General features: G+C 54.9%; 1 protein-coding gene across 4 annotated transcripts in view; it reads left to right on the top strand.

The window, feature by feature from the left end:
• Positions 1-15,771, top strand: part of CDIP1 (cell death inducing p53 target 1) — a 20,441-nt gene extending 4,670 nt beyond the window's left edge. For 2 of the 4 annotated variants that reach the window (XM_018040388.1, XM_018040387.1), the window contains exons 2-6: positions 12,312-12,394; positions 12,869-12,973; positions 13,057-13,212; positions 13,551-13,824; positions 13,933-15,771. In XM_018040388.1, the coding sequence (XP_017895877.1) occupies positions 12,889-12,973; positions 13,057-13,212; positions 13,551-13,824; positions 13,933-14,044 (627 nt within the window). In that variant the 5' untranslated portion in view covers positions 12,312-12,394; positions 12,869-12,888 and the 3' untranslated portion in view covers positions 14,045-15,771. Of the gene's footprint in view, positions 1-4,494; positions 4,835-12,311; positions 12,395-12,868; positions 12,974-13,056; positions 13,213-13,550; positions 13,825-13,932 lie in introns of those variants that run through there. The other 2 variants (XM_018040389.1, XM_018040390.1) reach the window with 2 other exon arrangements.

Below are 15,771 nucleotides of genomic sequence, written 5' to 3'. Positions count from 1 at the left end.
CTGCTCCCTGACGCAGGGCCCATGGGCTGCGGGCAGAGCTCCCGCCTGGAGTATCACTTTGTCAGCTGATACTCGATGTGCTGCCTGGGGCCGTGGAGAGACTAACCCTCGGCACTACCCCTGCCTTCAAGAGCTGCCGGCCTGCCTGGGGCAGCTGGGCCCTTGACCACAGTTCTTTCCTCCTAGTGATTCTTAGTTCCAGTCCTGGAACCCCAGCCCACTTCCTTACAGGGCCTACCTAGGGCTCACCCAGTCCTCGAAGCCTTCCCAGGGCGCCCCCACCTCCCGCCAACAGACCGACCCTTCTCTCACCCGCAGCACCTGCCGTCACAGGTCTCCTTAGGTTTTGCTGAGTATCTTTTGTAAGTTTTTCTCAAGTGCAAGCCTCGCCTCCATCTGCAGCTCCCTGAGGGCTGGGACCAGGGCAGTGAGTGGCCTCCATGGAGAGGCCTGTGAAGTGTTGGCTGAATTAAAGGATAAAGAATGTTAAGTCTTTTCAAGTAGGTAGTCACTTGAAAGAAAGAATAAACTTGGGTAGTAATGGCTCTGCTGAATACAGTTGGCTAATCCCAGAACCAGAGGAATTCCGTGTTGTTCACGTGACCACTTCTCAGCTCTGGCACTTGGGGCAGGCCTTGGTTTCTGAGCTCAGGTCATCTGTCTACCTGCTCCTCCTGGAGAGCGTGGGGTCCCCACTGGGACCCATTTCTCTGTGGTCCCAGTCACACTGGCTGGGACCTGTGCCTACTAGAGGTGGGGTAGGGTTCAGGACTCGGGGACCCACGTTAGCATCCCAGACAGTGCAGGGATCCCTCCGCCTGACTCGCCTTGCGCGGGTGTATAGGCACGCTCCAGTCCTCTGGGTGGGACCGCTCTGGTGCTTAGTGTCTCAGTCACGTCTGACTGTTTGCAACCCCATGGACTGTAGCCCGCCAGGCTCCTCTGTCCATGGGATTCTTCAGGCAAGTATACTGGGGTGGATTGCCATGCCTTCCTCCAGGGGATCTTCCCAACCCCGGGATCAAACCCAGGTCTCCTATATGGCAGGCAGATTTCTTTACCAGCCCTGGGGGAGTCTCTCTCCTCACCTCAGTCCTGTCTTTTTGAAGATTCGCCTCAGAAAAGCCCTCCCTTCCCTGCTTGTCCTTCCACCGTGGCAGGCCTCACCAGCTGACCTACTAATGTATTTTACCAGTTTCTGTGCTTCTCGGCCTCTCCCCCACTAGTTTGTGGACAGCTGTTTCCTCATCTTCAGGGCTTAGAAAAGAGCCTGATGAGTAGTCCAGGCCTGCCTTTGTGGGCTCTTAGTAACGTCTGAAGACCAGATGTATGTCAGCTGACACCTTGGACTTGGTGATCCCTAGAGACACTTCCTGCCTGAAAGGTGACCTCTAGATGCATGAATACACACATGGCCAAAAATAAGGCAACCCCAGATATAACATGGGTTCCCACTTCCTCAAAGAGGAGATCCAGAATAATTCTGTTCCAAATGGCTTGGGTCAACTCTTCAGGTCAGATATCCATTTAGAGTGACAGGAATTTAGTTAAGCTTCCATGTACTATTTCATGGAGTGTAAGTTCAAATGCTGGTTATATTTGCTCCCCACTGACGTTTCCCAGAGCACTTTTCCCGCTCTCCCCTTCACCTCTGTGGACATCGTGTCACACCAGCCCCTGGGGATTGTCAGTGCTGGTCATGTGGGCACCCCTTGCTGCATGTAGGGACGTTTCCTCTGGAGAGTGTGTCCCTGGACTGCTGTGTGTCAGCCTGTACACAGCTTCTTACCGCACTCCCTTTCAAAGGCTGTTTACCATTGGAATGGTAAGGTCCCACCCCGGGAATAATTACTAGTCTGCTGGCTTTGGGCTTTTTTCTTTTCACTGACTCCATCCAGGTGACCTCTAGAAGCATGCCATGCTGGACTGACCGCGGCAGACATTCTCCTCCCGGCGGTGCCTAGTGTGAGAAATGAGACTGCCTGCAACACAGGGACTTTTGTGATGCAGAGACGCTCCCTCCGCGTGCTCCCGAGGGGTGCATATAGGACCTTAGAGCTCATGAGGGCAGAAAGGCAAAGCCTTCTCTCGGGAGTATAGAGATCCACTCCTCCCCGATGGAATTGGGGGACCTGGGCAAGGCCTGGCTGAGCTCGCCTGGGCTGGTGAGGCCAGCAGGTGTTTGTGTCCAAAATAAGACTCTTACAGCTGGGGGACCTTGTAGTGGCCATATGGCTGGGGTGCACTTCAGGGCCTCGAACCTTTTTCCTGGATTGGGCTGGGTGTCTTGATCTGAGGTAACCAATTAAACTAGAGTCAACTGCAAGGCTGTCCATTTTGCGTCAGCTCGCCGTGGTGGTATAGTGGGGCACAGAGCTGCCTTCCATTTTGTGTCGGCTCAACAAAGGCAGAGGTAAGGACTTCGTCTTTTCAGGGTTCCACTCTGATTGCCTAAGCATTGGTTCTTTAGACTCATCGCATTTCTAAAATTAGTCTGCCTTCTGGTTACCGAGCCCTGCCTGTCCAGCAGGTGCGGCTGTCCTGTTTATTCAGTCGTGGTTGCAGCTGCATCTGTTTTTGGCCCTGGCTTCTTGTTCTCCCCTGTCTGTACTTCCTCCTCTGTGCCAGCGGTAGAAGCAGAAACCGAGCTCCTGAGCCTAGTCCTGCTGGGGTGGGGGGCTCGGGGGCAGGAGGAGATCTCTCCAGCTCGTGTCTCGGGCAAGCCCTGTCTCAGTTTGCTCATGCGTCTGTCTGTTGGGATTTTCTCACCCGCTGCCTCTGCCAGGTGACCTTCTGCTGGCTCTCCAGGAGAGGTATCCAAGGCTGGAACTATCTGTAGCCCGCCAGGCTCCTCTGACTTGGGATTCTGCAGGCAGGAATACTGGAGTGGGTTGCCACGCCCTCCTCCAGGGGACCTTCCCCACCCAGGATCAAATGCGCATCTCTTACGTCTCCTGCGTTGGGAAGCAGGTGCTTGGCCTCACTGTGCACCATATGGGATCTTAGTTCCCAGACCATGGATCGAACTCGTGTCGCCTACATTGGGAGCGTGGAGTCTTAACCCCTGGGTCGCCAGGGAAGTCCCTTGGCAGGCGGATTCTTTACCACCAGTGCCACCTGGAACTACCCTGGTGGTCTTCATGTCCCAGCTTCACGGGTGTGGATCCCCTCGGTTTTACTAGAGCAGTGTGAAGGGACTTGGCACAGAGAACTGACCGGTGTTACCAAATCCCTACAAAACTGGCGTAGAGACTCCAGCGCATGAGTAGGGGACAGCCCCTCCGTGCGTGTGCCTCGAGGACAAGTGCCTCGAAATGGACTGAACGTGGGAGAAGGTCCAGGCAGTGGGGTTGTCCTCCAGAAAAGCTATGTGCACCCGCCCAATCTGCGTGGCCCAGGTGCCCGTGCCTCTGTCCCGTGGGGTCAGACTTGTTTGCCTCGGCTCCAGCCAGCGTCAGTGTGGCGGACACCCTGTGCTCATTATTGTCGTCATCATGACGGTTCCTAGAAGTCTTACAGTTGTCTTAGCCCAGACCATTCTTGGAGTCCTGTGTGCCGTTTGATTTTCCTTCCGATGAAAAGCAACCAGCATATTCTCTCTTTTCTGTTTCATTGTATACTTCCTTTCCCATGCTCTGTTGAGGCTCCATAAATACAGCTGTTTGTATGTATGTAAAGCATTGTCTGTGTTTGTGGAACACAGTACTGCCTGCTCTTCTCATCACAACCTCACTGACACAACCCTGTGGGTCTGGGGCGGCTGCTGCCATTTCACAGATGGGAAGACTGAGACTCTGAAGTATCAGGTGGCTAGACGCCTGGGCACTAGCAGGCGAGGTGTCTCCACTTTCAGCCTGACCTGTGCCATCAGGGCTCCAGCCTCCCTGGGGAAGGGCCCAGGCTGTGGTATTTGGGGCCATTGGCTTAGGCTGATGTATCAGTTCCATGGAGCTGTGATGTTCATCCCAGAGGAGCGTGTGGGGCTGGTGAGAGGAGCACAGCCAGATGGGAAAACAAGATCTGCTTTCTGGTCCTTTCCGTGTCTTTAGCCCATTTTGAAGTGTTTAGAATTCCCAAGGCATCAGATACACCCGTGTTCAAGTGTAAAGATGAAGAAATGGTTCGCAGCCACCAGTGATGCTGTCTGGGCTCCTGCCTCTAGCAGGAAGGACAATGGAAAAGGGGCAGAGACCAGGACTTCCAGTCCCACCGGTGCTGAACTTGTGGGCTAGAGGAAGCCAAGGCCTCCGAAAGTCCTTGTGGGAGCTTTTCAGGGAGGGACCTCTTGTTTACAAAGCCTCAGGCCCAGTGAGCACTGTTTATTGTTAATAGTACTTGTTTTCCTTCCTTGTTAAAATAATCAACTGGAAACGTACCAATCAGAATCAGTAGATTCTGGCTGCTGTGGGTTGAGAATTGCTGTAAACCAGCTTCTCTGTTTCCCTTAGATACTGAGGTTGGGTCTGGCTGCATTTACTCAGAAACCCAAAATAACTGGTGAAAACAAGTGAGCTTGTTTCTCACTGCAGGGTAGGGGAGGTGGTCAGCGCTGGGAGGGTGTCTCCATGGTCATCCGGGGCCCGGGCGCCTTCAGTTGTCCTCTGCACGGCTTCCATTCCCGAGGTCGTCTCGTGGTCAGCGTGGCTGTGGGGCTGTAGCCTTCAGCCTCCTGGCGGCAGGCAGGAGGAGGGCCCGAGGACACGGGGTCCCTCTCCGGGTGAGGCGGCTCCCTTTCGGCACCTTCCAAGAATGTCTGTCACCTGTGTGACTCATTGGCTAGAACCGAGTCATGTGGGCACCCGCTGTTAGACGGGCTGAGAGCATCTTCACACAGGTACCACTGCCCTGGTCCTCCGGGGGCTCCCAGGTCTGAACGCTGCAGGGAAGCCCCCGGCCCTGTGCCTCTGAGGCCACCCTGAGACTCGACGGCTCCAGGCTGCTGTCTGGCTGTCCACCCCGGGCACAGCCTCCTTACTGAGGCCTGTGACTCTGTCCTGCCGCTGTCCCTGCCCTCCCCCTCAGCCTGCATTGACCCCACCTCCTCCCCCCGCCTGGCTCGCTTGGAGAGATGTCCCCTGACCCCTGGAACGGGTCTGGTCTGGCTGTACTTTGACGGCGTACTTTCTCATGTACCACTGGTCTCACTGTGTCCTTGGGGTTGGGGTTTGGGGTGTGTCTTTGACTCTGGTCTCCCCAACTCAGTTGTGAGCTTCTGGAAGGCAGGACCAAGCCTCTCACTCCCTGCCACTTCCCAGCCTGTGCCCAGCACGAAGTAGGTGCTACACAGCAGTCAGCACCAGCAGACACTGGTTATTCCCAAAAGAAGGACCGTCCACTCCAGGGGCTTCTGTTAAGTGGCCATCACACAGACTGTCCTTCAGCCCGCCCCTGGGGACTTGCGAGAACAGGAGGTTTACATGGCGTTGCCCGGGGAGCCAGTGGCCATCCCTGGTGAGCAGCCCTCGGGCAGAGGGACGCCTCCAAGAGGGTGGGGGGTGTGGGCGGTGGGGGTCAGGCCTCCAGAAAGTTCTGCTTGCTCACAGGGCTTGAGTGCTTCCGTCCTCTGGTGGACCCCAGGACCCCCCACCCCTCCCAGAGCAGTGGGCGCCTCCTTGGTTCAGCAGACAGGAGCTGAAGACAAGGCAAAAGGCTGCCTTTCTGTTTTCCCGGCAAAGCCCCAAGCCCTTCTGGCCAGCCGCCTAGAACCTGCTTCCTGGGGACAGAGGAGCCCCCCTGGGGCCAGCTGGCATCATGGTGCCGTGGCTGCGGGAGCCGGGGGGTGAGTTCCTGGAGCAGCAGGCAGGCTGGCCCAGCTCTGGGAAACTCGGCCCTGCAGCTGCTGCCTCCAGGGCCCCAGGTGGACACCAGGGTCCAGGCCCAGTACCCTTCCCTGGGCACTGCAGCTGTGGAATGCCAGGGCAAATGCTGGGAAAGAGAGCTGGCCCTTCAGGAGGACTGCTGGGCTGTCTTCCTTTCCAGAAGGTGTCTCAGGGGCCCCCAGGTCGGCCTCCACTTGCCGGGCCTCGGTGACCTCTGCAGGCTGGGCGCTCAGGCTGGACTGGGTCACCGGTCCCCAAGATCCTGGGGGACCAGAGCCTGCTGTGGCAGAGGCGGCAGTGCCTGTGTTGTTTTCCTTCCTGTTGGATGTTGTCATAATAATCAACCCCAATAACTGGGGCCATTTATTCAGTGTTCTCATGAGCGAGGCCGCAAGCTACTGCTCTGGGCAGTTTGCACACACTCTTTATTATAAAACTTGCTCCAGCCCTGAAGTGGTAGGTGTGATTACCGACGAGGAAACAGGCTCAGTGAGGTCACACAGCTGCAGAGTGGGAGAGCTGGGTCTGAACTAGTCTGGCGCGTGTGGCAGCAGGTACATTCCTGGAGTGACAGCAGTCCGCTCGGAGGCCCCCTGGGACGGTCCCCTCTCTGTCCCTCTGGCTGTGGAGCCCTGACCTGCTCTGCCTGCAGGTACCCTCTCACCAGCTTGGGGCTCCTCTCGCCCAGCAGCTCTTGAAGAGTGACTTGCAGTCGCCTGGAGGCTTCCTGAGATCTTCCGGGGCTGAAGGTCAGGACTGTGTTTATAAGGACACTCGGAGGTTATTAGTTCTTCTGCCTGTCACCATCACGTTGGCATTCGAAGGGGTGGTACAGCAGCAGTGGGACTTAGCTCCAGGTGTGGTACCCGCTGTGCCAGTGATTGTCGTGGTTGTGTCGCTCCCTGCAGGCTTCACTGAAGAAAAAGCAATAAAAATGACTGAGTGTGTTAGCTGGACCCTTGGGTGCACGCTGTTAATGTTTTGTGTGGTGAAATGAGAGGAGGCGCGTGCAGCATGCTGGGTCCCTCAGGGAAAGCACGTGAGCAGCTGTTGGAGCTGTGAGCCCAGCTACTCAGCTGGCGTTTTCATGGAGCTCCACATTTACTTAAAATAAGAGCTGACACACAGACTATAGTTATTCGGACTTGGGGATTCAGGCGACAAAGAGCCTGCAAGGAAAACAACTGACCTTTTGTTTTTGTATGTGTTGCCAGTGATCAAATTTGAGCTTTCAAGTGAAAATGTTAAAATCTTGGAAAACTTGTTTTTCCTGCTGTGAGCTTGACAACTTCCCAGTAGTAAAGACTTTTCTGATGGGATTGGTGGTGATACTAACAATGTGATTTTTTTTTTTTTTTTGAGAGGGGCATATCATATGAGATGCCTTGACATTGCCAGACCTACATAATCAGGCTCATAAATGTGGGCCAGAATTTTCCAAATGACCCAGGCGTGCTCTTATAAAACCAGCCATGTGTGAAAGAGCCATTCCAAATACAAGGTAGCCCAGTGATGTTTTCAGTGTAAAAGGGAAAATTTTGTTGTGAAAGATTCGTATTCCATATTGAAGATAACCTTTAAGAACTGTCAAGTTTGGGTGTGGTGTTGAAGAATATCCACAATCAGCTGAAAAGACTATTCAGTCCCTCCCTCCTTTCCAGTTGCTTACTGTAGGAGGCTGGCTTTTCTCATACTTCATCCAAAACATCACAACAGATTGGATGGAGAAGCAGCAGATACAGGCATTCAGCTGTCCTCTCTTAAGCCAGACTTTCTCATTTTATAGAAGTATAGTTGATTTATAACACTGTGTTAATTTCTGCTGTACAGCAGTGATTCGGTTATACATACATAGTCATTGTTTTCATATTCTTCTCTGGCTCTCACAGGCTGTTGAGTATAGTTCCTCTGCTGTACAGTGGGCCCTTGTTTATCCCTTCTGCAGAGTCTGCATCTGCTAATCCCGAGCTCTCAGTCCTTCCTGCCCCTCTCCTGCCCCGCTGGGCACCACAGTCTGCTCTGTCTGTACGTCTGCTTGTGCCTCATAGGTAAGTTCCTTTGTGTCACGTTTTAGATTCCTCGGTGGCTCAGCAGGGAAAGAATCCACCTGCAGTGCGGGAGACCTGGGTTCGATCCCTGGGTTGGGAAGATCCCCTGGAGAAGGGAAAGGCCACCCACTCCAGGATTCTGGCCTGGAGAACTCCGTGGACTGTATAGCCCATGGCGTCACAAAGAGTTTGGACACGACTGAGCGAGTCTCACTTAGATTCCACATGTAAGAGATGCCACATGGTGTCCATCTCTCTCACTTCCGCACTTAGGGTGACCATGTCAGTCCATCCACGTTGCTGCACATCGCACCACTTGGTTCTTTTTTGTGGCCGAGTAGTATCCCCTTGTGTATATGCACCGCATCCTGTCCATCCATCTGTCGGTGGACATTTAGGGTGTTTCCACGTCTTGACTGTTGTGAATAGTGCTGCTGTGAACATGGGGGAGCATGCATCTTTTTGAATTAGAGTTTTGTCCAGAAAAGAAAGAAAGAGGCATTCCCTGGTGGCTCAGACTGTAAAGTGTCTGCCCCCAATGCAGGAGACCTGGGTTCAATACCCAGATCCCCTGGAGAAGGAAATGGCAACCCACTCCAGTACTGCTGCCTAGAATTTCCATGGATGGAGGAGCCTGGTGGGCTACAGTCCATGGGGTCGCAAAGAGTTGGACGTGACTGAGCGACTTCACTTTCTTTGTCCACATATATGTCTAGGAGTTGGATTGCTGGGTCATTCAGCAACTTTGTTTTTCACTTTTTGAGGACCCTGCCTGCTGCTCTGTAGGGCTGCTCCAATCTACATTCCCACCAGCAGTGTGGGAGGGTTCCCTTTTCTTCACATCCTTTCCAGTATTTGTTATTTGTAGACTTTTAAATGATGTTAAGCCAGACTTGTAAAGGGTTTGCGGAAATGTAAAACAATGCCAATCTTGTTTTGGAAAGTAGTTAAGTTTTTGTTAACATGCAATGAGTTAATTTTTTTAATGAACAAATACTTTTAACAGTTCTTCATTTTTGGTTTCTAGTAAGGTAAGTATTGATAGGTATAACCTACAGAAACAACATCTTTTTGGTGTCCTTAATAATTGAGGGTTAAGGGGTCCTGAGACCAAAAACCTTGAGAATGGCTGTTGTAGCCGGCCCTGGCGGAGCTGATGTCAGAACGTCCTCCGTCTGGCCGCCGCCGTCCTCCCACTTGTCTCTGTCTCACCCCACGCCCTTCCTCGTCCTCCAGGAACCTGTGTGTGTGTGCTCACGGGGCTCAGCCCCACGTTGCCCTCCCAGCCTTCCTCCAGAAGATGGTGTTGGTGTTCCCTCAGCAGGTGCTATGTGGGGTGGGGACCCTGGAGGCAGGGTTGGCACCCTCCCCACACAGGGTGCGTGTCCTGACGGCTCAGACTACCGAATGGAGTTTCCAGCAGGCGATGGAGCCAGGGAGGAGCGCATCCTGCTGGCCTGGGCCCAGGCCCTCCCGGCTTCCTCAGGGAGACCCCAGGCTGCCTCTGGCTGCTGCCAGTTGGCCAGGCCCTGGCCCTGGCTCAACAGCCGCGTGCTCTGCAGTGAACGAGGAGGAGCTGGAGCAGAGGACGCCAGGGCTGCCTCCCGGGGCCAGAAGTCTTGTGCTTTGAACTCCACGCAGGGGCGTGGGGAGACTGGGCTCTGTAGAAAGTGCCTGGCCCTGTGTCCCACCCCAGAGGCCCCCAGCACCTGCTGTTCTGGGGAAGGCAAGATGAGATATAGCAGGAAATAGGTCCAGAGACAGACAGATTTGGAGATGGGCTCCATCCCACTGTGTGTGCGTGTGCTCAGTCGTGTCCAGCCCTTTTGGACCCCATGTGCTGTAGCCCGCCAAGCTCCTCTGTCCATGGGATTTCCCAGACAAGAATACGGAAGCCGGTTACCATATCCTTCTCCAGGGGATCTTCTTGACTCATGGGTCGAACATGCGTCCCCAGCATCGCAGGCAGATTCTTTACCTGCTGAGCCACTGGGGAATCTCACTTTAGGGTGACTGAAAATATTCTGTGCTAGACTGTGTTGGTCATAGGTGGAGAGGGGCCTGCCCCCCAGGCTCTGTGCTAGGCTGTGTTGGTCATAGGTGCAGAGGGGCCTGCCCCCCAGGCTCTGCCGTGGCTTCAAAAGGCAGCTGCAGGGTGGGTGTGGAGGGGAGAGGAGACAGGAGCCGGCGGGGCCAGGGGGAAAGCGGAGCCCTGTGGCAGCGCCTGCCCCAGGTTCAGTGTTGGGTGATGCCGGGGCTGGTGCGACGAAACCAAGTGTCATCTTAACATTACAAATCAGTGATTAACAGTATTCAAAGTGTGCGCTGTAAGTCAGCATCATCCTTCACAGAAGGTGTAAAATGTCTATATTTTTTGACCTAATAATCTCACTTCTGGCGTGTTTCGGCCAAGGAAATAATCCAAGACAGGGAAACAGCATTAGTCAAAGGTGTTGCATTGTTTTATGACAGTAACAAGGAGCCGTCTAAATGATTTAATAGGGATTGGTCAAGTAAACAGGGATGGGCCCCTTTTTGGAAATACTAAAATCTATGATCATGGACTCTTACAGGATAGAGGAAATATATGTGACACAATGTTAAAAGGATTTAACTTTATCACAACAGCAACTATATAAAAACCTGGCTGCCTGTGCAGACTGGCTGCATTAGGATGATATGGTTGGGCAATTGTGTTTTCCTTCAGTTTAATAAGTTTTATTGACGTACAGTAATCTGCATACCACATGATTTCCCCATTTAAAGTGTGCAGTTCAAGGACTTCCCTGGCGGTTCAGTGGTTAAAACTCTGTACTCCAAGTGCAGGGGGGAACAGGTTCTACCCCTGGTCCGAGAATTAAGATCATGGCTCAGCTGAAAAATTTTTAAGTGTGCAATTCAGTGGTTTTTAGTATAGTCACAGAATCATGCAACCATCATTCCAGTTTTAGAACATCTACAGCGTACCAAAAGGAATTCCATACTGGCCACAGACCAGCCCCCCAAACCCCTGGAAACCACTAATCTGGTTTCCGCCTCTGTGGATTATCTGGATTTACCTCATGTACGAAATCATACAATACATGGTCCTTTGTGTCTGGCTTCTGTCGCTGAGCATCACGTTTTCAAGGGTCATCTAGGTTGTAGCTGTGTCCGTACTTCATCCCTTTTCGTGGCTGAATAATATTCCACTGTATAGATATGGCGAGTTTGTTTATCCACTTATCAGTTGATAGACACTTGAGTTGTTTACACATTTTGGCTATTATGAGTAATTCTGCTATGAACATCCTTGCACAGGTTTTTGTGTGGACATGAGTTTTCAGTTCTTTGGGGTATATACCTAGGAGCGGGATTGCTGGGTGGCTCCTGAAGAACTGCCGGACGGTTTTCCAGAGCAGCTACACCAGCAGTGAGGGGAGGAGAGTTTCCAGTTTCTCTACATGATACTCATTATTGTCCTTTTCATCTTAGCCATCCCGTAGGTAGGAAATGGTACCTTGTAGTTTTGATTTGCAGTCGCCTTTTGACTCACAATGTTCAGGTTCTTTTCATGTGCTTATTGAGCATTTGTTCATCTTTGGAGAAATGTCTGTTCCCATCCTTTCGCCCATTTTAAAAAGACTCATCTTTTCTGTTAATGAGTTAGAAAAGTTCTTTATGTATCCTAAATGGTGCAGGTCCCTAGGATACTTGATTTGAAAGAATTTTCCTATATTGTGTGGGCTGTCTTCCCACTTTCTTGATGGTGTCCTTAGAAGCACAAGTCTTACATTTTGATGAAATTGATTTTATCTTTTTCACTTCTGTTGCTTGGACTCAGTCCTTCTGGCCCTGCCACTGGTTTGTTACATTTAATATTTAAACTGACTGACTCCAGGCTCCTCCCTCAGCAGGCTTGTTGGGGACCCCCTGTAGCTCTTCTTCCTAGTTCACATTTTTTCAGTTAAAAAAAAAAAAGTCTCACTTTAAAATGCTACTAATTTAGGGGCTTTCATGCTGTTGGGGAGTTGAAGGAAGTGTCTTACTAAAGGAGACAGAGAGCAGACCCGGGGCGGGAAGGTGGCTTGCTTCTCCAGCACCAGGTGCTTTTAGTGAGCTTTGCGGAGGAAATGAGGGAGAGTACGTCCCAAGACCAGCAACACCTCCTTCCTTCTCAACGTCCACTCCCTGACCACACTACTGCGCCGCTGCTGGGGGAGATGCCCTCGGTTTTGATTGTTTCCCACAGGGCATGTGGACGTATGGGGGCTGCTCTGGGCTGGTGGGGAAAGGATGGAGGACTGGCTGTGGTCCTGGGGGGACAGCAGCTGTTGGGAGGGGAGGGGGAGCTTGGGCGTGGGTAGGGACACAGGATGGCACCACGGCTGCGCGGGGCCAGGTGCCCGGGGCCAGCTCTGCCCTGGTGCTGAGGGCGCTGCCGGTGGGTCTCCCCCCGAAACAGCTCCCAGAGCCCTGCGTGTTCTCCCAGCCCGGCGGTGGAAGGAGCCTCACCTGCCTGTCTCCTCTGAGTACCTGGGATCAGAGGTACAGCATCGCCCGACCCTCCACAGGCAGTCCCCGGCGCGGGGGTCAGCCTGGTGCCCCCTCAGGGAGGGGGCGGACAGGACCCAGTTGGACTGCCCTTGAGACGCCCTAGATGAGGTTCCTGAGCTGCTGGGTTCCGCCCCCTTCACCGGGCCACCCCCCTGCCCTCTGCTCCCACACAGAAGTGTGGGTGACCCCTGAGGCTCGTGTTTCTGGAGATTGCAGGATGGTGGCTCTAGGCTGGGTTACCTTGGCAATGGTGGGGCATCTCCAGGGCCTGGGGGCAGCCGAGTCTGTGCTCCCAAAGGATTGGCCCCGGCCCATACCAAGCGATGAGCCCTGTGTGGGGAGACGAGTGAAGGTGACCTGAGGCCAAGAGCAAGGGACGCCCATGGGAGGAGCCACGGAAGGCCCTGTGTCGGGGGCGGGTGGGGGTAGCTGGGAGCACAGCCTGCACCCTGGTTTCTCCTCCAGGCCCAGGAGAAGCAGCAAAGATGTCGAATGATCCACCCCCTCCTTATCCTGGGGGTCCCACAGCCCCCCTTCTGGAGGAGAAAAGTGGCGCTCCACCCACTCCAGGTAGGCCCATGCCCTTCGCAGCTGCCGGGAGCTGCACCCCTCCAACAACTAAGCCTCTGCGCTTCCTCCCCCGCTCCGTCCAGGCCGCACCTCCCCAGCTGTGATGCAGCCCCCACCGGGCATGTCGCTGCCCCCTACAGACATCGGCCCCCCACCCTATGAGCCGCCCGGTCACCCGATGCCCCAGCCCGGCTTCATCCCCCCACATGTGAACGCGGACGGCACCTACATGCCTCCAGGTAAGACTGAAAGGAACCTGCCCAGCCCAGCACCCCATGTTGGCAGCTGGGCCAGCCTCTGCTGCCAGCTGGCAATCTGTGTGGGTGTTTAACATAAGGGCAGAGGGCTGACTGTGCGGGTGGACAGCAGACACGGGAAGGTGCCCAAGAGCACGGCACAGGGAGCTTCTCTGTCCTCTGGGACAGAGACCAGGAAAGGCTGGGAGAAGGACGATGGTGGCCTGGGCCCCGGGCCTGTGTCCTGGGGTGCTAGAGGCTCGGGGATTTGTGCTCACCTTTCCTGGGGGCCAGTGGCCGGCCTGCCAGTGACCCGCCTTTGCTCCGTCTTCTGTTTCCAGGTTTCTACCCTCCTCCGGGTCCCCATCCACCCATGGGCTACTACCCACCGGGGCCCTACCCGCCAGGGCCCTACGGTGGCCCCGGGGGCCACACAGCCACGGTGCTGGTCCCCTCAGGGGCTGCTACCACCGTGACTGTGCTGCAGGGAGAGATCTTCGAGGGCGCGCCCGTGCAGACAGTGTGCCCCCACTGCCAGCAGGCCATCACCACCAAGATCTCCTATGAGATCGGCCTGATGAACTTCGTGCTGGGCTTCTTCTGCTGCTTCATGGGGTAGGTGGTGCAGGCACCCACGGGGTGGCGCCGTGCCCACCTCTGCTGCCCTGCAGGGGGCTGGGCTCTCGGCCCCTGCTCTTCAGGCCCCTGTCTCTCCTGATGCAGGTGTGACCTGGGCTGCTGCCTGATCCCCTGCCTCATCAACGACTTCAAGGATGTGACGCACACGTGCCCCAGCTGCAAGGCCTACATCTACACGTACAAGCGCCTGTGCTGACAGGCTGGGCCTGGACTCCCTGCTGTCCGTCTGGCCCCCCGTGCTTCGCCCCCTGCTCTCAGTGGCTCACCTCCCTGCTCCCACTGGGGGTTGGAAGCCATTCCACTGGCCTGTCCCCTGGAAGTCTTGTCCTCTTCGCCTTGCCCTTCCCTGAGCATCTGACTCTTGTGGCAAAAATTCTGTTGGATTTCAGGCCAAGGGCCAGCGAGTGGTGGGGGATGGCGCTGAGCTTGCGTGCTGCTGGCGTGCTAGGCATTTGTGATCAAGAAGAGGAGAGGGAGTGGTCTTCTCACATGGTCCTCCCTGCTGGGGTCTCTTCTCCATTTCTGTACCAGGTACAGGTTTGGTCCAGAGTCTCCCAGGGACCAAAAGCAGCCAGAGCCGTGGCTGGTTCCCCAGACCGGGGCCTGCAGTGGGGCCGAGCCCATAGCCACCGTCATTTCTGATCTGCTGGGCTGAAAGTGGTGGATGGACCCAGGCAGGCCTGAGTTTGTGAATGCTAGAGGCAGGCATGATGGTCAGAAGCAATGACTCTGGCCCTCAGAACTCAGGAATTCTTAACTGCGCCCAGGAATCACCTGGGGTATATAGAGGTCAGCACACCTGCAGGCTACAGGGTGAGGGACTGGACACTAGCTTGCCAAGAAGCGATTCTCCATGGCCCCTGCCCAGCTCCCTTTCAGCCACACCTCTGTGAAGCCCAGCCTTTGCTGGGGCCAGAAGGAATGCCCAGGAGCTGGGCCATCTGGCTATACTGTGTCCTCGCAGCGTGTGGGCACAGCCTCTGCCTGGAATGTCCCAGGTGGGACCAGAGGTGACAGAGTGGGGCTTCATTGCGGGCACTCTGGGCTCTGCAGTGCATTCTCTATGGACCCTCCTCCCGGTGCCCACAGGGCCCTGCACCCCAGCTGGAGCAGCCATGGCGCTGGACTGGGGACAGGCTTGGGACAAGGAAGGAGCAGCCACAAGTGGCAGAGGTGCCCTGGTGGCCACCAGCCCTGCCCTGGGCCTGAGCACACACCGTTTCCTGAAGGGTTTGTCTGTGAGCTTGCTCCCATGGACCGCTGTATCCTGCCGCCCCCTGCTGGTCCTGCACAGCCACTGCATGGCCTCCTGTCACTGTGAACCGTGGCCAGTCCCAGTTGATAGTTCCTCATTAAATTGGCCCTTTCACTCCCCTGCCCGAGGCCTCTGCTCTCTTGCCTGGCTTCCTTCTTTTGTGAGGGAAAGAGGGTGGGGGGCCTGCAGGTAGTTGGAAGGCAGTGGGGGTCAAGACCTCAGGGTCTCAGTGCTTCTGCTGAACCCACTACCCAGGGACAATGCTGGTGTCTCAGTCCCTGGTTAAACCCACTGGAGCCCAGCCGTGACTGCACCATCAAGCTTCCTTACTGATAATACCACTTGTCTCCACACCACACACCTGCCCATGGGGTCTGCAACCTGGAGACCCCCGCCAGCCAGAGCTCGGGGTCATCAACCCTGTGGGGAGGTACCCTCGCTGCCTTGAGCAGGACAGAGCCACCGGGGCTGAGGCGTCGGGTCTGCGGGCTGCTGGGGTGGGCAGGCAGCTGGGCCCCCACCCCTCTTCTGACTTGTGAAGGTGGGTGGGCTTGGTCAGTTACTGGAAAGTGTCCCCACCATTTAATTCTTTTCTGAGTAACACTTCCACAGATTCTCAGTATATAGAACAGGTAATAAACTCCTATTTAAATAAATATTTAAGTTCA

This window comes from Capra hircus, chromosome 25, assembly GCF_001704415.2.
Source record: "Capra hircus breed San Clemente chromosome 25, ASM170441v1, whole genome shotgun sequence".
NCBI lineage: Eukaryota > Metazoa > Chordata > Mammalia > Artiodactyla > Bovidae > Capra > Capra hircus.
Note: the sequence above shows the minus strand (reverse complement) of the source record. Positions and strands in the feature narration are given on the sequence as shown.